Here is a 26,455-nt window from a genome sequence, read left to right as displayed (position 1 = left end):
AAGATGAAAAAATCCTGGAAATGGCAGTGATAGTCATGCAATATTGTGTATGTACTTAATTCCACTGAATTGCACTCTCAAAAATGGTTAAAGTGCTAAAGTGTATGCTATGTATATTTTACCACAATAAAAAAAAAGATCTTTTAAGAGGTTAGATTAATTCTATAATAAAGAAGTTATACAGTGTGAGTACAGGGGAGAGAGGAGAGAGGAGATGCGGGAGGAGCAAGTTTGGGAGCATTCAGTGAAGTAAAGATTTGGGATCAGCTGTTCCCCACGGAGGACCTGGCACATTGTAAACAATAAATAATTGCTTAGTAAATAACCGTGGAACGAATGAGAGGATGGTACAGAAGGGATTTTGAGAATTAGAATTTGACTATGGTTGGACAAAATGTATCCCCTATGACATTCTGTGAGAAATCCAAGTTAGGACTGGGAGTCTTTTTTCATGACTTAAATTAGTCGACTTTGCTCTTTTTGTCGAGTCGAGGCCACACTGGGCCCTGGGCACGTGGTGGGTGAGGATAAGGGTGGCGCCCCACTTAGGGGTGGGTCTGGTAAGCCTCTCTCTACGAGGAGGAGCCTCAGTGGAGGCTTCTAGAGTCGGGAGAAGGAAGGACATTCACGAAGGGCCCGGGAAAGTAAAGGCCAGAGAGAGATTTGCTACAGGGTGAGCTGTGTAGGTAGATACAGCTTTGAATCTCAGCCAACTGGGCCTCAAGTGTAAGCGCTGAGGGGATGGGGATGACCCACAACCAAACAACGGACTACGGTGGGGTCTGCACCGACGTTTCCTCTGCTGCGCACGGAGCCTAGCGGGAGGGGGAAGCTCCCCAAAAGCGCTTGTCCGTAATCACGTGGCTCCAGGATCCGTCCGCCGCGTGTCTTGAGCCAGAGCCGCCAGCAGAGGGCGCGCGGGAGACAATCGTGCTGAGGCCCGCAAGCTGCCGCTCTAGCCTGACCCGGGTCATAGAGTCGCGTCCCTTCCGACCCCGAGGCGGGGAAGGAGCCGGAAGTCCGGCTAGCTCCGGGTGTCGAGATGGAGGAGGGCGAGTACGAATCGGTGCTCTGTGTCAAGCCGGAGGTCCACGTCTACCGCATCCCGCCGCGAGCCACCAACCGTGGTTACAGGTGACCGCTTGCCGCAAGGCCAGACTAACCCCGATTTAACCCCTTCCCCGTCGCCCGACACGCCCACCGCGGGAGCCGAGGACGGCCCCGGCCGGTATTAGGGGAGAGGCGGGAGGTAATGCTGCGGTTTCTCCCAGTTTGAGGCCAGAGCAGGGAGGGAGACCCAGACTTGGGGCTGTCTCAGTCTGCCGCACGGGGCTCCCAGCGCGGGGAAGGCGTTGGCGCCGTGTCTAGCCGTGTCCCCAAGCGTGGTTGGGGGTGGTGGTGTCACAGGCCCTTTTCTTTCAGCCCTAATTGGTGGCCTTCAAGGGAACCTTGAAAAGCCTGAAGGGGGAGGGGGTCCTATCACGGGAGGAAATCCCCAGGGGAAGGAAAACAGCCCAGAACTGGCCAAAAGGGCCCGTCCCAGGAGCTGTGAGCGGATGGCCAGAGCCCAGGGACCCCTCCCTGCCCAGCTCCCTCGCACGAACCTCAGGCCTTATCACAGCTTGTGGCGGTGGGGAGGAGTCCATCTGCGCTTCTCTAGTGAAATGTTCCCCTGAGAGGGATAAACAGATGCTTGTAGGGTCTGGAAGGGAACGCAGGAAAAAGGGCGTTGCGGGCGGGCAGTGGGGGTTGGAAGGAGACTTCCTTTTACGGTATGCTTTTTTGTGCTGTTTGCATTTTGTTACCAAGCCTATGTGTTACCTATGAAAAGAAAGGAAAAAAAAAAGATGTACCTGTTACAGACAACCTGGTCTGTAGCTATTTTGTGTCCCTGGGTCGGGGGTGGGGTCGCTTTTGAAGGCAATGTTTGTCTCTTGATTTGGAAATACAGGATTGGCCTGCACCACAAGAACGGTGGAGTGTCCACATATCTGGCCTCTTGTTACTTTCCAGTTGTGTTAACACAGACTTGTAGCTGATTTTCTAGATAACAGATTATTTTATTGAACACCTAGTACATGCATGGTGTAACTTAAAAGTAGTATGAAAGCAACAAGAGAAACAATTACAAAAACACGTTTGCTTTCTGTTATCAAACTGGAGATGGGACACCAAACCCGGGATGGTCAGTCTACTCTGATCCCCTTCAGTAGGATGGGTTTGGTCCCTCCTGGCCCCCCGAGAGTGAGGTTCCCAAGTGTCAAGGCTGGCTGGTTTGGCATAGAGGAAACTGGCAGCCCCTGCCCTTCACCCTCAGAGCTCCTCTTAGCTTGGATCTAAGGCCTGTGTTGCCCCACTAGGAGGAACTGAAACTGAGTCTGATTGTGAATTGAGAGTCTGCATTTGTGTGGCCTTCAAACAATCTGTGTCCATAGTTAATGGAGTCACTTGGGGACTTCCAGGAAAACCCTCTTGAAAACACCCAAGGTTCTTGCTATTTGGGGGTTTTACTGAACTGCTTCTTAGAAGTAAAATGTGAAGTTATCGCTTTAAAAGTCCCCAAAGAAGCTATTGTGATAGGTCCATGGTTTCCTGGGGTTCTTTCGGCCTGGGACACCTTTGGGGTTATATTTGTTGGACACCCATCCACTTTCCTCACATGAATCGTTGCTCTCCTGTTCTCTTTCTGCTATATGATTGCTCCCGCCCGCCTTTCCTCCGAGGTCATCTCACTGGTCCCAAATGGTCACTCTGGCCCCCTCAGCCCAGCAGTGTCTGAAACAGCAGGCCCAGGAACTGCTTCCTTTACAGAAAGAGAACTGGAAGTCCTACTTCTGGGAAAAAGTCTCTGTAGTCTAGAACTGGGGTCTGCAAACTGCGACCCACCGTGTTTTTGTATGTCTCACAAGCTAAGGACGGTTTTTACGTTTCTAAATAGTTGGGGAACATTTTAAAAGGAATATTTCTTAATGCGAAAATTATATGAAATTCAGGTTTTTAGTGTCCAGAAAGTTGCGCTGAAATACAGTCACATGCAGCAGAAAACACTCCTTTCAAATACGTAAAGCGCCAGCACGTTCCTGTACTGTTGATGACTGCTTTTGCCCTACAACCGCAGAGTGGGTAGTGGTGACAGGGATGGGATGGCCCTTGTCAGAGAAAGTTTGCCAGCCTCTGGTCCTGAGCAAGCAGCCCACATGCCCTCCCCATTCCCGTCCCCAGCATGGTTTTTGTCCCCTTAGGGCCGCGGAGTGGCAGCTGGACCAGCCATCATGGAGTGGCCGGCTGCGGATCACTGCAAAAGGGCAGGTGGCCTACATCAAGCTGGAGGACAGGACCTCAGGTAAAGGCAGCGGAGGCCCTAGTGGGGCTGAGATGCCACACCTCCTACTTTGTGAAGGGAAAGGCGGCCCTGGCCAGTCCACTCAGGTCATGGGAACCGAACCTCGAAATCAAAGGCCCAGCTGTACCTCTAAGTCGCCTCCATTCCCCCCACCTTTAATTGTAGAAAGCACTGTCTCCAGGTGTAAAAGGGAGTATTTCCTGTCCAGCACCTGTCTTTGGTGGGGGGCATCCTTAAGAACATACTAATTTTGGAATCCAGGAAGAGGAGACCTACAGGTTGGTCACAGGTAGGAAGCCCCAGAGTTTGCTTTGAAGACCAGCTTTGGGGGGAAGATGCACAACCCTCTGCAGTTGAGCTCTGCTTCTTACTCAGGAATTCTGTTTATCAACTAAATGGGTAACTCCCCAGACTGACCACGCCCATTAACTGAAAGAGCCGGAAGCTGTCCTACTCAGCTCTTTGGTGAAAGGGCAAGCCAAGCCGGCCTGTGTTGGGGTCAGCTGGCAGATGTCACCTTAGGGGAAATCTGTCTGGAAGTCATGTGCCACCAGGGCTTCCGGGTGAGCTGTGGAGGGCAATGCGATCTGAAAGAGCCCCAGCCCCCAGAGCAGGCATTGGGCACTGTGGCATTCGGTCATTTATTTTTCTAACATGTAGAGATTTTCCTGGGTGGGATGGGACCAAGTGTAAAGCGTCATAGGCAAAACCGGCTGCCTCTGAGAACTGCATCTCTTGTGTCTGAGCTTTGAGACCTTGGGCGAGCCACACATGACCTCTAGTGCCTTGGCCTCCTTTTTGAAATGGGGATCCCATTAGCTCATACTTCACAGGATTGTTGGAAATACGAAGTGAGCACACATTTATCCAGTTGCTTTGTGAACTGCAAGGTGACCCAAAGCATTGATTTGTTCTGGAACATGGGGCCGGCTGGGTATTGGCTGCAGAGGAGTTTGAAAAGACAGCTGCTGTGACTAGGCCAGAGAACTCTGGCTTTTAGATTTGCTGGGTGATCTCACAAGGCATGGCAACACCTGTTTTCTGGGACCCTTGGGAACGGACTTTATGGTGACAGCCTAGTGGAACAGCGACTGCCCAGAGCTGAGCCTCCCCTGCAGGAGCCACCCCAGCATGCTCTTCGCTCGGGGTCAGGCCTGCTGGGTCCTCTTTGTCTCTCGCTCTGCACTCCTTCTCGGCCAAGGCTAGTGGCATTTGGGCCAGGGGAGTGTTGTGGGCTGTCAAGTCAAATTTCAGATATGTAGCAACACCCCTGGCCTCTGTCTACCAGATGCCAGTAGCACTGCCAAAGTGTGAAAACCAAAAATCTCTTCACACATTGCCACATATCCCTGGGGGCGGACAGGGAGCAAAACCACCCTTGGTTGAGAATCACTGCTCTAGGCTGAAGGTGTCCAGGTGAGTCCCAGATCCCTAGGGACGAAACTAGGGGGGCAGAGAAATTATCAAGAAGCTACAGACTTGGGGTCCACCGATTTGGATTCAGTTCAGCCTTGATTGCACAGTCACCTGTGAACCCCAGCATTGAGTAGAGAAGCCTTGGTCAAGTACTGGAAGCGCGAACAGAGGTCAGCACCTGTGGAAGTGATGCGAGTCCAGAACGCCCCCAAAGGTGTGCGCTGCACTGGGGCCTAGAGACCTGGAGTGACAAGGGATGCATTCCACAGGGGCCCCTTTTAAAACCGGTGGTCCTCTTAGCCTAACTCAGCTGCTTCAGATCCTCCTCTTTTTTTTTTTTTTTAAAGATTTTATTTATTTGTCAGAGAGAGAGAGAGCGAGCACAAGCAGAAGGAGAGGCAGGCAGAGGGAGAAGCAGGCTCCCTGCTGAGCAAGGAGCCCGACGCAGGACCCTATCCCAGCACCCTGGGATCATGACCTGAGCCGAAGGCAGACGCTTAACCGACTGAGCCACCCAGGCATCCCTGCTTCACATTCTTCTGTAGGTGCCCAAACCCTCTTTCACTGGGTTCCACGGCTCCTCTACAGTCCTGCCTCAGGTCCCAGGCCTTTTCTGAGGTTGTGCTGTACCTGGACCAGGGCCTGCCTGATCCGGGGCCCTCGGGTGTGGGCAGGTCAGCTCTAGCTCAGCCCTCCTGTGGGAATGGAGTTCCAGCATTGCTAGAGCTTTGGATTGTCAGAGAAGACTAGAAATCTGGATTATTTTACATGTAATTTGATTTTGAAAAGTTTGGCAGTTAAATTAAGAATATTAACACTGGGCTGTATCTGACTTGCAGGCCACTCCTGACTTAAACCTTTCCTTGGTTATAGGTCTGTGTCTTCTCTTCCATCAGAATGGATTTGTTTTGAACCCCAGAGTAAGGTTTGCCTCTCTGCCTTTCAGGAAAAAGACCCTAGTGGTGTGATAGAAATGTTAGGCTGGAAGGGGGCTCAAGGCTCACCCTAACTTGTGCTTCCAGGGGAGCTCTTTGCTCAGGCCCCGGTGGATCAGTTTCCTGGCACAGCCGTGGAGAGCGTGACGGATTCCAGCAGGTACTTCGTTATCCGCATCGAAGATGGAAACGGTAGGTGCGGGTCTCGGGGGGTGGGGGGTCCTCCTCATGAGAAGGGTTTCCTCTGCCTCTGGCAAGTGGGATTAATCATGTGTTGTCCCCCAGGGCGCCGGGCGTTTATTGGAATTGGCTTCGGGGACCGAGGCGATGCCTTTGACTTCAATGTTGCATTGCAGGACCATTTCAAGTGAGTGGTTCGAGGCCACAAGTGCTCATGCCTCCTCCCTGCTTTCCCTGGACAGAATGGTTTCCCAGCTTAGGATACCCAGCTGGTTGTGTGGGATTCGTCTGCTAGCAGAGCCTCCGGGAGACTCACTGCTCCTGTGGGGCAGGCTGCCTTCTCTCCTTTCCAGTCCTTTCCCTTTCCCCTGGCCCTGTCTCTCACTGGTCAGCGGACCCAGCCTCTGAGCTGCCATACCTCTTCCCTTACTGGCACCAGAGGAGCCGGAGGCCATGGGAGGCTCATTCCTGAGCCTGTTCCTCCGTGATACAGTAAGTGGTGGCAGGTGGCCACCCGCCAGATGTCCTGGGAGTCCTTTCTAAAGCTGAAAGACAAGGGCAGGGAAGACTGCTCCCCTGCCACCTACAGGCCTCCATCTCTGGCTGCTGGGAAGTTGGAGTTTGTGCAGCAACTCACGTGGGCACCTCTGGCCCTTCCCTGGCCTGCTGTCCAGGCCCGGGGGCTGCTAGATGGGTATTGCGTGGAGGGTGGGGGGACCTTTGTGTTGCTCTCTATTTCCTGGGCATCTGTCTTGTCTCACCGTCTACCTTACGAGTCCTTATGAGTGGGGCGTGTGGTTACACTCTCCTAGTCCTCATGCCAAGTGCTAGGGGGGTGAGGGCCAGGTTCTCAGATTTCCTGAAGCCCGGTGTCAGGACCTTCTTTTACATCCATGAGCTCACTGAGTTCTCATAGCTGTCTTTAACACATACAGAATTGTATTTCCATTTCGTTGATGGGGAAACTGATGTGCAGCTACTTATGTGGCAGAGTCAGGATTTGAATTCAGGCCCAGCTCGCAAGCCTGCGTGCGCTTTTTCTACCATACAAAACCTCTTCCTGGAGCAGTGGCCGGTGGAGGCGGAGTGAGGGCGGGAATGCAGGGCAGCCGGTCTCTTCCCCACCTTTTTCTTGTCCCCTACCCAGGTGGGTGAGACAGCAGTGTGAATTTGCAAAACAGGCCCAGAACCCAGACCAGGGCCCCAAGTTGGACCTAGGCTTCAAAGAGGGCCAGACCATCAAGCTCAACATCGCGGTGAGTCCCACCCTCACTTGGCTTTGTTGGCCAGCACCCAACCCCGGCCCAGAACCCACCCCTTTTTTCCCCAGCCTTCAGTTCCCCATCAGTTGAGTAGATGTTTGTGGATCAGCGGCCTTTTGCCAGGTCCTGTGCCGGGTGGTGAACGAGAGAGCTCTGCTCTCGTGGAGCTCAGAGTTAAACGGAGACGGGCGAGACAAGATGTGACCACATCCTGGCAGGGGAGGGGATGCAGCGCGGTGCCGTGAGCTCCTAGAGGAGGGGCATGCAGCCCATGGTTAGGGGAAGCAAGGAAGTGTTCCTGGAAGAAGTGACCTGTAAGGAAGGGGAAAGAGGGAGATCAAAAGGCGGTTCAAGCAGAGGGAACAGCATGTGCAAAGCCTCTGAGTTGAAAAGAAGCATCAGTCACTTGCTCCCAGGGCTGGCATTTCTGACCAGGCTCTTAGAATGGGGGTCAGCTGCATCCTGGCCTTGCACCTCGAGTAAGGAAGATTTGGAAGAGCTCTGGACAGGAAGGTGTTGAGGTGGGTGCTGGGATCATGGGCAGCTTCTGCTGGTGGGGGTGGTGTCCTGACACCCTGTGTCTTCATCCTGAGCTGCCCTGCATCTGGGTTTCCCTTGTTAGCTCCTGTGGAGAATGGGAAAAGGTAGGGCTGGGCTGGGTGTCCAGGACTCGGTCCTCACCGGACTATAGGGAGTGGGGTTGGAGTGATTTGGGGGAATCAAGAACCACATGGAAATGTTTTGTGAAGAAACTTTGTAACCCTAAGATAATGCTCTTCCTCTTTACTTACTCTTTATTTACTATCTCTTTCTCCTCTTTTCTGCTTCATGCTGGTGATGATTTGGGACCCTTGACGTTGGCCAGCTGGCCCTTAAGAGAAAATACAGGTCATGTCCAGTGGACTGGTTGGGATGTGAGTCCTCTCTTGCTGGGAGGAAACTAACATTTAATGAGCATCAGCTGTGTGCCAGGTAGTGTTTTTAGGCACTTATATGAATTAAGCGTTCTCCCATTTTACAGGCAGGGAAATAAAGCTTAGAGAGTTTAAGGGACTTGCCCAGGTCATAGAGCTGGAAATAACCAGCACAGCTGGACTCTGACTGAGGGCTTTGAGGCTTCTGGCTTTAGGGCTGTGGTCTTAGCGCTGGGTTAAGCTGCTGCTTCTCACAAGGTGGGAGCTGTGTCTTCCTCTTTGTAACTTGGCACTGGTTTCTGGCTCCCATCGGGGCTCAGGTTTTTGTTTTTGTTTTTATTTATTTATTTTATTTTTTTAAGATTTTATTTATTGAGAGCAGGGGCAGGGGGAGAGAGAAAGGGAGAAGCAGACTCCCCACTGAGCAGGGAGCCCGAAAGAGGGCTTGATCCCAGGACACTGAGATCATGACTAGAGCTGAAGTCAGATGCTGACTTGGCTGAGCCACCCAGGCGCCCCTTTTTTTTAATGTTCTATGGAAGTATGATATGCATACAGAAAAGTGCACACATTATAAATGCAGAACTCTGTGAATTTTTGAAAACCAAATGTACCCACGCAAACTAGCCCCCAGATCAAGAAGCAGAGATTAGGGGCGCCTGGGTGGCTTAGTTGGTTAAGCGACTGCCTTCGGCTCAGGTCATGATCCTGGAGTCCCGGGATCGAGTCCCGCATTGGGCTCCCTGCTCAGCAGTGAGTCTGCTTCTCCCTTGGACCCTCCTCCCTCTCGTGTTCTCTCTCTCTCTCTCTCTCTCAAATAAATAAATAAATAAAATCTTTAAAAAAAAAAAAACAGAGATCATCCGCATTCTGGAAGCCCCTCTCCTGTTCTTGTCCGCAGGACAGAGTCACCACGGTCCTGAGTGGAATGCCCTAGATTTTGTTTTCAAAGAAAATCTGCCTCTGTTCTGTTGCTCGTAGCTTGTCCATTGTCACTGCAGTGGTGTATTTCATTGCGAGAATGCATCACAGTGGTACTCTTTGCGGGTATTGTTTTCAGATTTATTTATTTATTTGAGGTGAGGAGGGGCAGAGGGAGAAGGAGAGAGAATCCTCAAGCAGACTCCCTGCTGAGCGCAGAGCCCCACGTGGAGCTCAATCCCACGACCTGAGATCACGACCTGAGCCCTGAGATCATGACCTGAGCCGAAACCAAGAGTCAGACGCTTAACCAGCTGAGCTCCCCAGGCGCCCCCCGGTGTTACTCTTTAACTGACAGTGAACACTGGGGTAGTTGCCAGTCTGGAGCTATTACAAAAAGTAACGGCTGTGAACGTGCAAGTGCATGTCTTTCAGTGCCATGAGTATGTGTTTCTGTGGGGTCTGTTTCTAGGAGGGAAATTGTAGGGTCATCAGTTCACGTGTTCAGCTTTATAGATTCTTCCAGACAGTTTCTCCAGGTAGCGTTCCCTGTTTACATCCTCCAAGCAGTGTGTGAGTGAGCGTTCTGGTTGCTCCACATCCTTGTCAGTACTTGATAGTCTACGTTTTGGCCATTCTGGTGGGTGTGTAATGGTATAGCACTCGTTTTGATTTGTAGTTTTAATTTGTATTTCCCTGATGCTTAATGAAGCCAGGGCTGAGTTTTCGAATTAGATGTGTTTGGGATAGCTCTGGAATTGTGATGCTTTGAGCACAGCTCAACACAGTGAGTGCTGGGCAGCTGTTGACCATCTTTTGGTTATACAGACGTTTGGGGCTTGGGGACCCCCTGGGCCCTCTTGGTGGGGTTTTCCGATAAGCAGGGGGACCTTAGCAGAACTGACTGGTTTGCATCCCTCGCCTCTCTTCAGAACATGAAGAAGAAGGAAGGAGCAGCTGGGAGTCCCCGAGCACGGCCCGCCAGCACAGGAGGACTGAGCCTGCTTCCCCCGCCCCCGGGGGGGAAGTCCTCCATCCTGATCCCCCCGCCTGTGGAGCAGTTGTCTGGGGGGGGATCCCTCGTCCAGACAGCAGTTGCTCCCAGTTCAGGTCAGTGCTCGGGAGTCACTGTACTTGCTGCGAAAGCTGCACCTGCGGGTTCCTCTCCCTGCAGGTGCAGCTGGGGCCCCGTGGTGCTTCCTCCTTCACTCACACTGTCCATCATGTGGTACCTGTCTGTGACACCACGAAGCTCATTCTGCCCAGACTGGGTAAGGGGTTCCTCTCTTCCCTGATACCTGCCACGTCCCCCCCTCAGTGCCTCTGTCTACCCCCGATGGGTGGGGGCTGCAGCTTGTTGGTTGTGACACCGATTTGCTATGAAAGCATCAGCATGTGGGTTCCTGGTTCTTAGAAGCTGCTTAGTGTTTGTCGAGTGGGTGGGTGGGTGGTAGAGACATGGTCTGCTCATATCTGGTAGGAGACAGGAGTCCTGGGCACAAAGACCAATTGTATGGGTCCACATATGACCAGCCAGGATGATGTGGGGAGGCTCCATGGAAAAGGTGGCATTGGAGGTGGGCCTTGAAGGAAGCAGATGGGGGCAGGGGACGCTTGGCGTTCCAGACAGAAGAGTGTGAATAAGGCTCAGATTTTTAAACACCTGGTGTGTATAGGGAAATGGATGTAGCATAAGTATGCCAAGGTGAGTGGTAGAAAATAAAATCGGGGATTTAGTTTAGAGCAAGGTCCTTGGTAAGGCCCTCAGGAGGCTAGCAAGCCGAGAGGCAACTCGCCCAGCACGCTATGCTGGTGCTTGTTCTAAGGTGTAAAGGAATGCCTTTTGGTGACCCTGGGATTCCAGAAGTTAGTGCCCAGTACCAGCCACCGATAGAGATGGGGAGCTAGCCCATTTCCTTGGCCTCCCCACCCTACCCGCCCAGCCTAGCCGATGTTCCAAGCCTTCCCCAGGCTGGGTGATTTCTCCATACAGATCTCACTAGGTTCTAGAGGACAGGATTGCAGGAAGCCTGCTTTCTTTCCCTTTTAAGGGTGTGGACATAGGCTTCCCCATCTGCCGATCAGGCTTCCAACCTCAGCCTTGTGGGGGATTCCCAGCCCAGGAGTGGGCAGGAGTAGTGGTCAGCCAGCCTCTGCCACAGAACGAGGAACCATTCTTCCAGCATTGTTTCTCAGAGTAACAGGACCACCTGCCTTGGCATCACCAGGAACGTGGACAGGAATCTGTGTTCCTAACATTATTTGTATGCTCACTGAGGTCTGAGAGCCACTATCTTAGGCCTTCCCTCGGTTACTGATGCATGTTTAACATCTAATATGGAGTATCTACTATGTGCCAGGCAGTGTTTTAAGCCCTGGGAATGTTGCAAGTACAGCACCAAGTTCCCGCTCTCAAGGGCTTATGGTTTGTTTTGTTTTGTTTTAAGATTTTATTTATTTATTTTGAGAAATCGAGAGTGATGGGGGCAGAGGGAGAGGGAGAATCTCAGGGAGACTCCACTAGGAGCACAGATCCCAATGTGGGGCTTGATCTCATGATCCTGAGATCATGACCTGAGCCAAAGTCAAGAGTTGGACACTTAACTGACTGAGCCACCCAGGCGCCCCAAGGGCTTACATTCCAACGTACAAGACAGGCAGTTAGGATGTCTGCACAGACAAAATGGTGTCAGATAATGAGCCACGAAGAGCTACCATTTCTTGAGCACTTAGTATATCCTGTAAACCAGACTGGCTGAGTTCACATTCTGGCTTATCAATCATGTGATAGTCAGAAGATTGCCTGCTTCTCTGTGCCTCAGTTTTCTCGTCTGTAGGATGGGGGCAGTCATGATAGCCTATGGTGTGGGTTTCTTGTGAGGATCAAATGAGCTGATCCGTGAACAATACCTAAAACACTAAGTGCTTGTGTTTGTCAGGTCTCGTTCCACTAATGTCATTATCACCACCGCGTGCTGGGCCTTCTCCAAGCATTCACTGTATTAGCTCCTGCGGCGCAGACCGGTTCTGTGAAGTAGTCACTGTCACCGTCCGTCACCCCCGTTTGAGAGATAAGGAGACAGACTCGAGGGATGCGTGTCAAGTCACACAGTTGGTTCTGGCCTGTCCTCCCCCACGGACTGTGATGGGTCTGAAGGAGACAGTGCACGATAAGCACTTGGCGAGCTACAAAACTAAATCCTTGAGGGCCCTCGGGATGCTACCTGGTCTCCTGGCCCAGAGCAGATCAGAAATAGCAAATTGGTGGGAGGGCGGAGGGAGGAAGGCGCCGGGCCTTTAGCAGGGACAGCAGCACAGGGTGAGGTGCTGGCAAAGCACAGAGGCGGGCACAGTAGCCCCATGTGCCCCCACCTTGATGAAGAGATACACACAGATACTGGCTTCTGTGTTGCTGCTTCTGGAAGGCTCGCCGCAAACCCTAACCACTTTGGGTCCCAGCACTTGGCACATTTCTGGAGCATAACTTTTTCATTCAGTTGATCCAGACCCTGGACTGAGGGCTTTATGTGAAGATGACCTTGCGTCGTCGGTGGGCGGGAGATTCAAGAAGCCAGGGCGGGAGAGAGTGAATTTTAAACAGATTGCCAACACATAAGCAGTTGGAAACAAGGTCAGCTTCAGGCATGAGTGATGGATGGTGTGTGACTCGTCCTCACTGGCACCCTGCCTTCCACCTTGTATGTATATGGCTTTCCACTTTTCTCCAGGAGCCCCCAAGGGCTCATGAACAGGTGGAAATGTGGCAGCTTGTTTGTTTGTTTGTTTGTCCCAGAGCAGGTCTCTGTGTGTCTTTCTCGGCCACCCGGAATCATGAGACTGATTTCAGGGTCACTGAGACCAGCAGAAAGAGAGACTTCTGACTCCTTTGTCTCCTTTTCTTCTCTCCCTGCCTGGCGGATTTGGGGACATCAGTAGGAGGTGCCACCATGTCCTGGCCGCAACCCAAGCCTGCCACGACTGCCACCACCGACATCTGGGGAGACTTTACCAAATCCACAGGGTGAGGAGAGGGTCACATTTTTGTGGCGGGACTGGGGCCAGGGCTGTGTCCCTAGAAACCTGGGGTTGTTCCAGATGCTTTTCTTCTGGCGTTTGGAGCAACCGCTCGGACTTGGACGTTTTCAGGCCAGCCAGAGGGCAGAGCCCCAGAGTGCCTGCTTTGGGTGGCATACGTCTCTCCATGAAGGCTTTTCACTGCTCTCTACTGCTAGGTGACCTGGGGCTACACTGTAACTCTTCCGGGTCTTCCAACGACCTTTGGCTTGTCCCCAGTAGCAGCTCCCCTCTTCCCCGACGCCACACTCCCCACCCCTGCCCCAGCTAATCCCAGAACACTGGGCAGAACTAGCCTTGGTGCTAGCCTTGGCCTGTCCATGGTCTCTTGCCTTCTCTGCCTCAATAAAACTTCACGCCTTTCCTTGGAGTCGAGGTGAAGAGATGCTAAAAACTCACTGCACCGTTGTTTATAGGGGTAGTCTGCAGGACAGGACTCAGCGCGGGTTTTCCAGAGAGAGGTCGGTTAGACGCTACAGACCTTATGGCCTCTGCTCGCTCAGTCTTGCTTTTGTGGCTCAAAAGCAGCCATAGATGGTGTGTAAAGGAACGGGCATGGCTGTGTGCTAGTAACACTTTATTTACAGAAACAGAGAACTAGATTTGGTCTCTGGGCTATAGTTGGCTGACCCCTGCTCTAGAACATTCAGGGACTGACTTCTTGGAGCTCTTTTTGCCCAGAGAGAAGCCACATTTTATCGACTTTGTATTTTCAAACATCTAAACTCTCCCACCCCTCCCTTTTTTCCTTTTACAGGTCGACTTCCAGCCAGACTCAACCAGGCACAGGCTGGGTCCAGTTCTGATCTGAGTGCAACCCCTCTTTCTCCTCATACAATTTCTGGAAAGGAGCCACCTCACCTGGGCCAACGGAAGGGGGACGAAGCACTCCCAGCCAGCCTCTGTTTGGAGCATGACTCCTCTCCTCCTCGCCCGACTTTCTTGACAGACTGGCATGTTAGGCAGTAAATTGGCACAGTGTCACACTGTTTGCTGGGACTCGAGCGTGCAACCACAACACAGGAGGAGGAACGCTCCAGCATCCCCGTCCCTGTCCGTCTCTTGACGTGAGAGACTCTGAGACTGCTGCTTCCATCGCAGTGACCCATATTAAACACAAGCCCCCAAAGCAAAAGAAGGGGTTGAGCGTGCTCCCTGGCTTCAGCTGGGCCCTTCTCAGTGGTTACAGGCGTCCCGTGATCACTGTCCAGAAGGAGGGCCTTCTGCACTCCCATTGGCTGTAGCCACTTCATTCAAGGTGCCTTCAGAGGGGGGGAGTCCTTCCTGATTTCTGGCAGGTTTATAGGCTGCAGCTCGAACAGCTAATCAGGAGGGAAATCAAGAGTATTAGTCAGCTTTTAAAAAATCTTTAATGTTTGCTTTGCTAACGTGCTGATCTGCACTAACTTGCCTTTGCAAAAGGGACTGCTCCTGCAAGATGCCCCAGCAGGGGCCTCGGAGAGTATTCCACCCTGTCTGCCGCAGGAACTGCTCTGAGCTTCAGAAAGCAGTGTTCGTCTTGGCCAAGTGGCCTGGCTGCCGGGTCTTCTGAGCCAGGTGGGCAGTGCCGGGCTGAGGCAGGCGCCAGAAGCGTGTTTGGGCCTGAAAGCCGGCACTGTTCTCGTGGAGGTGGGGGGTCTGGCTGTCCTGTCCACCGACAGCTCTCTGGGTTCACAGGCTCCCAGCACAGTTCCCAGGGGCCTTGGGTTTTCTCCTTGCTGTGGTTTCTGAAGTGCCTTGTCTGCAGACAGCCTCCTATTTTCGTTTCTCCTTCAGAGACTGTACATGACAGAAGGAGTTCTGAGTGAACTGGAAGCCTGGGGTTGCCTGTATTATGGTTTATGAGAAATAATTTTATCTGAGCACACCTCGAAATTTGCTTTTCTCAGCATTCTTTACCTCTTAATTGAAAAATCGATTTTTTGAAGGGTCAAGACAATGAACTGAAAAAAAAAAAGTGTTGGCCTTTTTGTGGGACCAGATTCCGAAGATAAAAAAATAAATATTTTTACTTTTGTCAGTGTATGTCAAAGATGAACATGTTTTTGGCAGCATGGCCACTAAGCCGTCCAGGGTGCCACAGCTAGACTCATAGCCACCTCTCACCACTGATCGTGTGTCCAGATTTAAAGTCTGGTGTGAGGGTGTCAGATTAGCCAGAATAAGAGAATTGGGTCTTGTTGCCCTAAGGCAACCAGTAACTTCTCCCCTGTGCATCTGGAAGAGCACCGTCTTTTTAGCTTGTAATGTGGGAGGGGGCCCCTGCCTCCCCCCAAGACCTCTCCATGGAAGCATCTTCCTAAATAGTAAGGGTCTACAGTCATGCAGAAGCCAAAAACGAAAGGCCCCAGCACTTACCAGGCTCGAGGGTTCGGTAAGAAAGCTGCAGTTTTTGTTAGTTATGGAAACCGCTGCTCTGGCTAATAAACCGTGTTAAGAGGGGGACATAGAAAATTAGAATGAAGGGTCCTCTGCCCTTGGAGTAAGAGTAAGGAATTTGCATCAGAGGAGTCTCAGGAGTAGTAAACTTTATGTCTGTTGCCCATTACATCCCATCTTCTTCCTAAGTACTTGAAGGCTGGAAAAGGAAGCTTACCTTGAAGGAGCCCTTCGTTGAGTGGAAGAACCTCCCCTTGGAGGTGGGCTCTTGGGTTCTGGAGATGGACCTGGGCTTTGGGTCTAGGCTCCCTCCTGGTTAGGTGGTGACCGCAGGCTCCGTCCTTAAATGTCACTCACAGGAGGCATAGATGGACTAGCAGGTGCCCATATCCCATAGTTTGGCCTTAATTACCTTCATCTAGAATCAGATAACTTACCCTGAACCATTACTCAAAATGGTGGTGAGGCCTCTGGTGAAGCAGCCGTCAAGGATCTAACCCGAAAAACACCTTGACAGATCTGTGAGGGGTGGGGGTGAGGCAAGAAACATTTTGGTGTTCTCCATCACCAACTGGAATCCTGGCTGGGAAAAAAAAAAAAAAACCCTGCTGTGGGACTAGGGTCCCCAGGAAAATCCCCACCACCAAACCAGGCTTCTCTTCACTCAAGACACCTGACTGGAGCTTCCAAGTTGGTGGGGGTTGGGGGGATGTGAGGCCTGGGCTGCGCTCTACAGAGCAGGGGGATTGAATGCCCTGACAGACGGAGGTGGCTCCCACAATTGCCACCACCAGGTGTGCACATCTCATGTAATCTCCTTCCAACGTAGGCCAGACCCGTGACTTCTGAGCAGCCTGAGAAGGGCAAAGGTGGCAAGATGTTTCCATGATCACGTTACAGAACATGACATCTGTCCTGCTGTCCGGACATCTGTCCAGAGACAGACCCTCTCTCCCTGCCTTTGGAGAAGCAAGCTGCCATGTGTGTGCTGCCCCAGTTGGAGGGTCAAAGAGGCAAGGAACTAGGGCAGCCTCAGGCTGACCGCCAACAGGGGACCAAAGCTCCTGGTCCAGCAGTCTGCAAGGAACAGAGCACTGCCCGCCCAAACCACGGGAGCCTGGGAGCCTGGAGGCCGGTCCTTCCCCAGCTGGTCGTTCAGATGAGACCCAGCCCTGGCCAAGGCTTGACTGCAGCTGTGCAGAGGACCCGGCCAAGCTGGGCCCAGACTCCCGACCCAGAGAAACAGCCAGTAAATATTTTAAGCTGCTAAGTTTGTGGGGATACTGTTACATGGCAATAGATGACTAAGAAGTGAGCAAAACGTATTTGAAGCGGGAGTCTCAGAGAAAAGCATCTGGACAGATTCAAGGCCTCTGTGGCCTTGGCAGCTCACTTCACATGCTCCTTTGGGCCTTGTTGACAGCTGTTGCTTGGTGACGCTTACTCCGTGCTAGGCACTGTTCCATGCACTTGGCATAAAACTCGTTTTGCCATCACATCAGCCCTACAAGGTAGGTACTCACCTGTTTTACAAACGATGAGACTGAAGCAGTGAGATTAGGTAGTTTGCCCGAAGTCACGTGGCTGCTAAATGCTGGGTTAAGAGCTGGTTTAGAACCCGGGCGTCTGGCTCCAGCATCCATGCTTTTAATCAGGTTGATCTGCGCAACCAGGGCTGCCTCTAGGGCTGGCTCAGAAGACCTGGTTAATCCGTGGAAGTTCCCATTCTCCTAGTAGATCAAGAAAGCCACAATATTGCAGGTATCAAATGGCAGGCCAAGGGTGGGGCTTTGCCTCCTAGGTGATCAGAAGCCACTGCCATGCATCACGGCACATAGTAGGCTCTCAGTAGCTGTTGATTCCTCTGAGCGGAGAGTGACGGGAGGATGCCGTGCTCTGTGGGCAGAATGGACCGGAGTTGGGAGAAGGCCAGTTTTTCCTTACTGCAGCTTGAACATGGATGTTTTAATGTTTTCTTCCAGATTACAGATGTAACCCAGGTACGAAAACAAAACCACAAAGAATATTAGCGATCATCCCAAGCATTCCTTGGTTTGTAGGAACATGGGCCCACATCTGCCTCTGTCTTCATGTGGCCTTCTCCCTGAGTCTCTGTGTGTGTCCTCTCCCTTTCTTGTAAGGACACCCTGCACTGGATTTAGGGCCTTAGGTGTATCGGTGGACCTTAAACCCAGGACGATTTTATCTCAAAGTCCTTAATTATATAATCCTTAATTATATCTGCAAAGGTCCTATTTCCAAATAAGGTCACATTCACAAGTATTGGGGGTTGGGACTTGAACATATCTTTTGGGGGGACACAATTCAACTCGCCACAGTCTACCCACTCCAAGGTCCATCAGTAGTAAGGCATGGGTTATATAAATTTAGATACATCCATATAGTGGAATACTAGATTTTGGGGGGAAAACGGAATGAAAAAGCTCTTGATAGGGGCGCCTGGGTGGCTCAGTTGGTTAAGCTTCTGCCTTCAGCTCAGGTCGTGATCCCGGATCCCTGGGATCGAGCCCCACCTGCTTCTCCCTCTCCCTCTGACTCTCCCCTCCACTTGTTTTCTCTCTCAAATAAATAAAATCTTTTTTTTTTTCTTAAAGCTATTCATATAGAGGTAAGGAAGTATTGCTGAGCTCTATCAAGGGCAGGCAGGAAGGTACAGAATAAGGTGTAGATAGAATATGTTATTTTGCATAAATGGGAAGGAAAGCTACTTTTATGTGCATAAAATGTCTCTGGAAATGTACACAGGAAATAGCACCCCACAAGTTGCCTGCAGGTGAGAACTGGGTGCCTGGGAGACGGAGATGCTAGACACCAGGAGATACTTTTACTTGATAGCTTTGTTTGAATCTGACCCATGTAAATGTACCACCTTTTCAAAGCAAGAAAGAAAAACTACATTTAAAAGGTCATCTGTCATATCAATACTCAAAGATACGGAGCAGGGTGAGCATTTTAGTGTCTTTTCATCTTACTATATATAAGCAGTAAATAAATTGTATTTTTTGTTTTTTACAAATACGGGCTTAGTGTTCTGAAACACTTCACTTAATAACATAACCATTTCTCCAGGCATTGACTGTTCTTCTCTAACATTTGGAATGACTTCATGGTTTTCCATTAAACGAACCACCCAAGATTATATATGTTATTGCTGGACCTTTCAGTCTTCCCAATTTTTTTGCTATTCAAGTTGGACCTTATAGAAAGACTTTGCAAGTAACCCTTAAGATATCAGTGAATCCAGTTAATCAGAACGCCCCGTCCTCTAAGCTTCCTGGTTAATGTGGTTTTACGGATGGTGGGCAGAGTCCAACCCAGCCTAGCACCCGGATTTGGCAGGCATTTGGCCTTAGCAACCCTGGGGTGGAGATTCCAGTCACTTGTTTTCCAGTTACCTGAGCTGCGGATTTAGAACCCTCTGCAGTGAGCAGGTGAGCCCCTCGTGCGACTCGCTTCGGGTGGCTGGTCTTGGGGTCGCTGGGCGGAGCACCATCTAGTTATGGGGCAGGGTGGCCAGTGGGCAACAGTTCTGGGGACTCAGTTGACCCACTGGTCAGGCTGAGCTGAGCAGAGCCACTGACTCGGCACAGCAGGGACACAGCCTCGTCATAGAGAGGGGGGCCAGAGGCCTCCCGAGGAGGCCTGGGGTACATATGCGACTCCCCTGCAGCAGGGTCCTGTGGGCTCTGGGGTAAGAGGGTCAGGAGAGAGCTGCTGTGTTTGCTGTCCCTCCCAAAGTCTCACATCAGGGAGCATAGTATAGAGAGGAAAGAAGGGGGGGATTGAAAGCCAAAGAACTCACTGCCGTGCGCATCCTTGGGCGAGTGACTGTACCTCTCTGAGTCTCGGTTTCCTCATCCATAAAATAGAAATAATCCTAGAACCTGCTTTGCAGCCTAGATCCTGTTTCACAGAGCGTTCAGAGGGGACTGAGGATAGCATGAGAAAATGGAAGCCACGGCAGCCCGCACAGTGTGGCACGCAGCCGGTGGAGGCTGCCTTCAGGTGCAGGTGCTGGTAACCAAGGGACCCCTGGTGGAGGCAACAGGCAGGTCTGCTGGCAGGAGGGACAGGGATGGGGGCCTGAGCCTGGACCCTGGTGCTGGGAGGAGCTCTCTGGAGTGAGGGCTCTGCAGGAACGCAGGATCAGCAGTGGACTGGTGAGGCCATGAGCCTGTCAGGGCCTGGGTAGGGACCCAGCAAGTCTGGGGACTCCAGACAGGGTGACACAGACCTGGGCCATGCTGGGGTACCTGGGGGCCAGCTGTGCTTACTGGCAGATGTCAGTCAGCCCTCCCTTGTGCCCTTCTCCTCCCAGCCTCACAGCTCCACCTCCCCATCCCCAAACCCCAGGGATTGACCCAAACCTTTCTCGACTCACAGCCCTGGCCCAGGCCACAGCCTTGCCCGCACCATCCCAGGGTGTCAGGGCTTGAAGGCCACACTGGCAGCCTCAAGTGCCGTTTCTCAGATGTAAGACCCAGGCCCTTCTCTGACAGATAGAAAACTCCCACTCACCCCCTCCTACCCACCTATGGCTGCTTTCCAAATATAAAATCATAAAATTAGGGGCGCCTGGGTGGCTCAGTCGGTTAAGCTACTGCCTTCAGCTCAGGTCCTGATCTCAGGGTCCTGGGATCGAGCCCCGAGTGGGGCTCCCTGCTCAGTGCAGAGCCTGCTTCTCCCTCTGCCTCTGCCACTCCCCCTGCTTGTGCTCTCTCTCTCTCTCTCTCTCTCTCTCTCTGTTAAATAAATAAATAAAATCGTAAATCATAAAATTAAACATGCTTTTTCAAAACAAGCGCACCCCTTTCTCTGCCCTAGAGATTCAGAGCTGCCTCCTCCTTTGAAAATGGATGATTTGATTCAATGCTTTGGAGAACAGAGGGAGACTGAGGCCCAGTGTGCGGATAGAATCTAGCTTACTGTTAAATGACAGATCACGGTTTAGTTTCGAAAGCATGGTTTCCTCGGAGTGCCTGGCTGGCTCAGTCTGTGAAGCTTGAGACTCTTGATTCCGGGTTTGTGAGTTTGTGCCCCACTTTGGGTGCAGAGATTCCAACAACAACAACACCAACAAAAAGCACGGTTTCCTCTATGGTCTGATCCCTATCCCATCTGGGCAAGGCACATGAGTTTGAGAGAAAGAGTGGGTAGCAGATGGAGTTCCGCCATTTCACAGATGAGCAAACTGAGGCCAGAGCGCCTCAGGCTAGGTTGCAGGGCAAGCAGGAAAACGTTCTCCTGCGGGTGGCAGTCATCGAAGCCTCAGTACTGTTACATGGTGCGCTCCGAAGGCGCGGTCAGGGAATAACCCCTCAGTCTGGCTGGCGATGCGTGGAGGCCAGAGCTTGAGTTTTAGACCTTCGAGGCCGGGCCAGGGAACACAGGCGAGACCACAGCGGGACTCTGCAGCTAAGCGTAGGCATTTCCCCTCATGCAAAAAGGAGCGAACAATCCCTGTTTGCTGCGTTGTCTGGAGCAGCAAACGAGACCGTGTTGGAAAAACCCTCAACCCAGTACCCGCCACCAGCAAGCGCTCAACAGTTTCGGGGCGCTGCATTTGTCCCTGCCGCCGCCACGCTGGGACCCGGGGACGCGACGCGCCCTTCACCCCGGGCTACGCGGGACCGCGGGCGGGGCGGGCACTGGCGCTGGCCCCGCCCCCAAAGCAGACTCCGCCTCCGCCCCATCCAGGACATGCCTCCATCATCTGTCCCCGCCCCCCCGTTCACGCCCCGCCCCGCCCCTCCCGGCCCGTGTGGCGGCGGCGGCGGCGGCGGCGGCGGCAGCGGCGGCGGCGGCGGCGCGCGAAGGTAGGAGGCCGCGGGCGCGCGCTCCGGCGGGCGGAGGCCGCGGGGCTGAGGCGGCGGCGCGCGCGGGCGGGAAGGCGGGCGCGCGCCAAGGGGCGGGCCGGAGTTGCCGTCCCCCGGCCCTGGGGAAACCGTGCGCCCTCGCCGCGTCCCCGCACCCCCGGCTCTGCGGGCGTCCTGCGTGCCCCCCCGCTCCAGACCCTGCCCCGACTCTCGCGGGCTGGGGGCCGGGCGCGGCGGGGGCCTGCCGGGCTCAGCGGCCTGAGGCCCCGATGTGGGCCCCCGTGCCGGGTGCCCTCGTCCCGCCGGCTGGGCCGCCGCGGGAGGCCCTTCCCCAGCGTCGCCACAAACAGCAGCTCCCGCGCTGCGTCTTCCTGTGGGCCCGACACCGTCCTTGCTGTCCTCGCGCGGGAAGGCATTTCGCCCTCGCTGCGGCCCGACGGAGTGCAGAGTAGCCCCATCTTACCGATGAGGAAACTGAGGCCCAGAGCGGTCAATTGAGTGGCCCAAGATGGCACAGCCTCTGCAGGGATTTGGGCCCTCCTCGGGTTTCTCAACGTGGGGCCTACGGTTGGCATTTTGAATGGTCTCCGTCTTGATTTTTATGCAAACCCAAGAGGACTGTGGTCTGGGCCAATGTCTGCTCCCATGGTGGCCAGTCTCCCCAGCTCCCCCTGGGACTGGGACTTGTCTGGGGGATTGGGACACTGTGGGGCAGTGTCCATCAGGGTACCCTCTGTCTGTTTTCATCTGAGATTTCCTCTTTTCCTTAGATGGGCTCATAGCAGGTGCTTAATAAATAAAACAAGTCCTGTGTTAGGAGCAGACCGAGGCTAAGGCCAGGCTGGGCTCCTTAGTTAGGAGCAGGGTTCAGAAAAGACCTCAGGAGTCAGAACTCCTCGATCTTGAGGATTTGCCTGACTTAGCTCCTCCTCTCCCCAGGCTTTCTCTCAAGCCCTGGAGATGAGGGCCAGCCCTTGGACACTAGGCACCCCTCCCACTCAGGGGTCCCCTGTGGGGGATGCTGTCAGGTTTTTACCCTGAGCTCCTGGGGTGTTCCCTGGGGGTCCTTCTGGGGTCTGTGGGTGACATCTTTTATGGCCAGGACTTGCCCAATGTGACGCCCACCAAAGCTCAGGGGAATTGTTTCTTTTTCTTTAATTTCTTTCATTTATTTCCTATATTATTCCTATATCATTCCTAGTCTCTTAGCATTCATTCATTCATTCATTCATTCAACAGCTGTTCATGGAGCGCTGGCTGTGGAGACAGCATTGAACAAGGCCAACTTGGTCCCTGTCCTTGGAGGAGATAGAGAACATACATGTTAGAGAAAATAGTGTATGACTATGGGCAGGGACACCACTTTAGTTGGGAGGTCAGGATTAGCTCTCTCAGAAGGTGATACTTTTGAGTCAAGATCTGGTTGACAAGCAGGAATCAGCCATGCAAAAGAGGGAAGAGCATTGCAGGCAGAGAAGTGGCAGGTGCAAAGGTCCTGAGGTGGGAGCGTGCCTGATGTGTTTTGATGAGAATCAAGGCCAGCATGGCTAGGGTGGCATGAGCAAGGGGAGAGAGGGAAGGGGATGATGAGGTGGGAGAAGTGGACTGGGGCCAGATTGGGCAAGCCTTGTAGGCTGTGGCCAGACTTTGAATTTCGTTATTTTATTTTGAGTGTGATAGGAAGAGTGTGTGTGTGTGTGTGTGTGTGTGTGTGTGTGTGTGTGTGTGTGTGTGTGTGGCGTGGGGGGGAGGGACATTGAGCAGAAGAGGGATGTGATCTCCATTGCATGAGAATAGACTGGAACTGAGGGACAAGAGTGGAAGCAGGTAGACCTATGAAGAACCATCTCAGCAGTGCAGGCAAAAGATGGCAGCAGCTTATATAATACACATCCGAGACCCAGGGTGGTGCTTGGCACACAGTAAGCGCTACATAATGGTAGCCATTGCTGTTATTGTTCAAAACTTTGGAACCAGGCATGCCTGGGTCTCACATGTGGCTCCAGCTCTTCGTGCTGGGTAACTTTGAGCAAGTTATTTAACTTCGCTGGGCCTTAGTGTTGTCATCTGTAAAGTGGGTAGAACAGTACTGGCGTCACAGGGCTATCAAGAAGGTTAAAACAGACAAGGTACAGATGCAAAGTTACGGACAGAGGGCCGGGCTCATGGTTGGTTCAGTGTTTTTGTTCTAATTTCTGGTCAGCTGTAGGAGAATAAAGGCATAAGTGGGTAAGAACACGGATGTGTTTGAAATGCATGAGTAATCTCTGAGGGATTTTTTTGGCTGGTTCCTGCCGCTAGATCTGGCAAACTGCAGGCTTGGAGGGTGGGCAGAGGCCAAGCAGGCTGGGAGGGAACAAGTGCAAAGAGTGTCTCCTCTGTATTTATTCGCCAAACAATGGCTGACGTACGCTACTGTGTACCAGGCACAAGGTTCTAGAATGGGTACTGGGAAGAGCCAATAATAGCAGTGGTAGTAATGATGACACTTAATAAGAGCCAACACTTATACACTCCTTAATAGCGTGTAATCATTTGTTTTTAAGATTTTATTTATTTGACAGAGAGAGACACAGCGAGAGAGGGAACACAAGCAGGGGGAGTGGGAGAGGGAGAAGCAGGCTTCCCGTGGAGCAGGGAGCCCGATGTGGGGCTCGATCCCAGGACCCTGGGATCATGACCTGAGCCGAAGGCAGACGCCCAATGACTGAGCCACCCAGGCGCCCCAAGGGAGTCCCATTTCTTTCTTTTTTTTTTTTTAAAGATTTTATTTATTTATTTGAGAGAGAGAATGAGAGAGAGAGAGCACATCAGAGGGGATAGGGTCAGAGGGAGAAGCAGACTCCCTGCCGAGCAGGGAGCCCGATGTGGGGGGAGTCCCATTTCTTAAGAAGAATTGGAAATATGTTTTGGGGAACACATAGCAGTCTCTGCCACACCACATCCAAGCACACAGCTAAGCAGAGATCACCTTATTGAATCCTCATGACAGAAACAGTCACCACCATTATCATCCCATTTTACAGATGAGGAAACTGAGGCTCAGAGAGCTGAAGTCACTGGCCCAGGTCACGCAGCTGGTAGGGAGGCATAGTCAAGACTGGAGTTGGATGCTGAAGCTATAACGTCCAGACGTTTTCTATGAGGAATTCAATCACTGTTTTGAGATTTGACTGCAGATGTGGCACACACAGGGTTTAGATGTGATTTCTTGGGATCTAGAGAACCCAGTTGGACTCTAGGGGGAGAACTCAGGGCAGAGCCAAGGGTTCTGGCATTCTGCTCCCTTCCCCTAATCCATTAGGGCACTGGCTGGGGGAAGGCACAGGATAGTTCAGTTCACCAAGCACATCTGGGGCCCCCTCGGTGCCAAGCTGGGCAAGCAGGGGTGGAGATCCTGGCCTAGGGGGCGTTTGTGACCTCCCCGCTGCTCAGGTTATGGGTGTGCAGCCTATAGAGGGGACTTCTGGAGGGTGTCTGGAGGTGGGAAAATGGGAGTCCCAGAGTTTTGTAGTGACAGCTCTCTGCCCCTGGCCGAGTTCACTTCTGCCGAAATTTGGCCTTGGTTGCCATGGCAACTTGGTGGCCCTTACCTTTTTGGCCTGGTGCCCTGTTTCCTGGTTTTCCATTTGCAGAACTGATTTCCTGGTTGAGGTGAGGGGTGCAGCCTGACTGATGTGCATTTATGTAGCACGTGCTGCATTCCTGGGTCTGACCTAGACAGAGTAGTAGAGTCTTAGAGGGAAAATGCCTGGCCTCGCCTTGGAGCACTTATTGGGGGGCTGCCTGGCCCAACTAGAATGAGCTCTGGGTTTACCCCTTCCCTGGGGCATGTCACTTTGAATGGGTGAGAACTCTAACCTCTCTAAGCCTTGGTTTTCTCATCTGGAAATGGGTTGTGGTGGGGATTTAATGAGATAATGCAAGTACGCCTCCTCTGGGACATGGCACTTAGCGGGGCCACAGATAGCGGGACTGATGCTAATGGAAACAGGGACAGCAGCTGCGGTCTGCTCATCGCTCACTCCGAGCCCGCTGGGGTTCAAACCCCTTTACACCTTTCAACCCACTGGATCCTCAGTGACTCTGTGTGGTAGAGGCTCTCAGTCCCATTTTAGAGATGAGGAACAGAGGCTCAGGGAGGTGTCTTGTCCAAGGTCATACTGCTGAGGAGTGAGGAGCGCTGGGACAGGGGAGATGAACAGTTCCATGGGCGCTGGGACTCCCACGTGACCGCAGATGATGCGGCTCAGTCCAGAGTTTCGGGCCTAACCGCTCCAGGCCGCCTCGTTGCTGCAGGGCAGGAACCAGGGGAGGTGGTGGGTGGACCTCTGGCCCTGGGGTACAGGGACTGTCCATTTTGGATTGTCAACGGAGTGAAGTTGATATTTATCGAATGCTCACTGTGAACCTGGCACTGAGTCACATGCTCTTTGTGCCCACGCGGTTTTTGGTGTAATCTCCCAGACAACTCCACGAGATGGGTGCCAGGTATTATCCGCATTTTACAAGGGGGACAATGAGGTTCAGAGAGGCAAAGTTGCTTTCTCAGAGGCACACAGCCTGTGTGTGTGGTGGGGGGTGGGGCGAGGGGATTCCGATCGCTTGGTGTGGGCGATTCCACAGCCTGTGATCTTGGCCCTGAACCTGTTGTGGGAAAAAACGTCACCCCAGCACCCTGGGGGTACAGGCTTAGCAAATCACGTGACCCCCGTCTGGGTCAGCAAAGAAGGTCTAAGACTGGCCTTTGCCGCCTCCTGATACTGACCCCACCCCCTAGGCTTGGAGGGCTCTAGGACCTAGCAGCTGGGGAGGGTGGACAGTGTGTGTGTGTGTGTGTGTGTGTGTGTGTGTGTGTGTGTGTGTGTGTGTGTGTGTGTGTGTGTGTGTGTGTTGCGGGGGAAGGGTCTGGGGGGGTTCTCAGCTCTAGGGCCCCCCTCCTCCCTCCCTCCATCCTACCCCTTTCCCCCCACCTCCTCCCCTCCTTCATCCCCTCCCCCTCTTCATCCCACCCCTCCTCTCCTTCCCCAGCCCCTCCCCCTCCCTCAGCCCCTCCCTCCTCGGTGGTCACATGGGGGCACGGCCGGCTTTAAGCCTAATCTGCCCTGTGCTCAGCACAGCGGTCTGGCGGTGGGATGGGTGAGCTGAGCTGGTCTGTGGGGCCCTGGAGGAGGGTGCCCACAGCTTGCGCCCC

The 26,455-nt window shown here is 52.8% G+C and overlaps 1 protein-coding gene across 2 annotated transcripts; it reads left to right on the top strand.

Moving 5' to 3' along the window:
* The first annotated feature begins 1,001 nt into the window (after window positions 1–1,001).
* NECAP2 (NECAP endocytosis associated 2) lies at window positions 1,002–13,948 on the top strand. Of its 2 annotated transcripts, none has more exons than XM_028108260.2 (8): window positions 1,002–1,134; window positions 3,243–3,343; window positions 5,782–5,886; window positions 5,980–6,061; window positions 7,022–7,130; window positions 9,904–10,081; window positions 12,905–12,992; window positions 13,803–13,948. In XM_028108260.2, exons 1-8 carry the CDS (start codon window positions 1,043–1,045, stop codon window positions 13,849–13,851), a joined length of 804 nt encoding a protein of 267 aa, XP_027964061.1. In that variant the 5' UTR covers window positions 1,002–1,042; the 3' UTR covers window positions 13,852–13,948. The 2 variants fall into 2 exon arrangements, with proteins under 2 accessions (XP_027964061.1, XP_027964062.1); XM_028108261.2 differs by having other exon boundaries at window positions 1,003–1,134; window positions 12,908–12,992.
* The last annotated feature ends 12,507 nt before the right edge of the window (window positions 13,949–26,455 follow it).

Source organism: Eumetopias jubatus, unplaced genomic scaffold, assembly GCF_037043125.1.
Source record: "Eumetopias jubatus isolate StellerSeaLion01/CBP00866 unplaced genomic scaffold, mEumJub1_p1.0 scaffold_4, whole genome shotgun sequence".
Lineage (NCBI taxonomy): Eukaryota > Metazoa > Chordata > Mammalia > Carnivora > Otariidae > Eumetopias > Eumetopias jubatus.
Note: the sequence above shows the minus strand (reverse complement) of the source record. Positions and strands in the feature narration are given on the sequence as shown.

What these genes read in the sequence shown, in the direction of transcription:
- NECAP2 (XM_028108260.2), top strand. Translation starts at nt 1,043, where the DNA reads ATGGAGGAGGGCGAGTACGAATCGGTGCTCTGTGTCAAGCCGGAGGTC. An exon ending in GCCACCAACCGTGGTTACAG is followed by an intron (nt 1,135 to 3,242) that starts GTGACCGCTTGC and finishes TTGTCCCCTTAG; the next exon opens with GGCCGCGGAGTGGCAGCTGG. An exon ending in GCTGGAGGACAGGACCTCAG is followed by an intron (nt 3,344 to 5,781) that starts GTAAAGGCAGCG and finishes TTGTGCTTCCAG; the next exon opens with GGGAGCTCTTTGCTCAGGCC.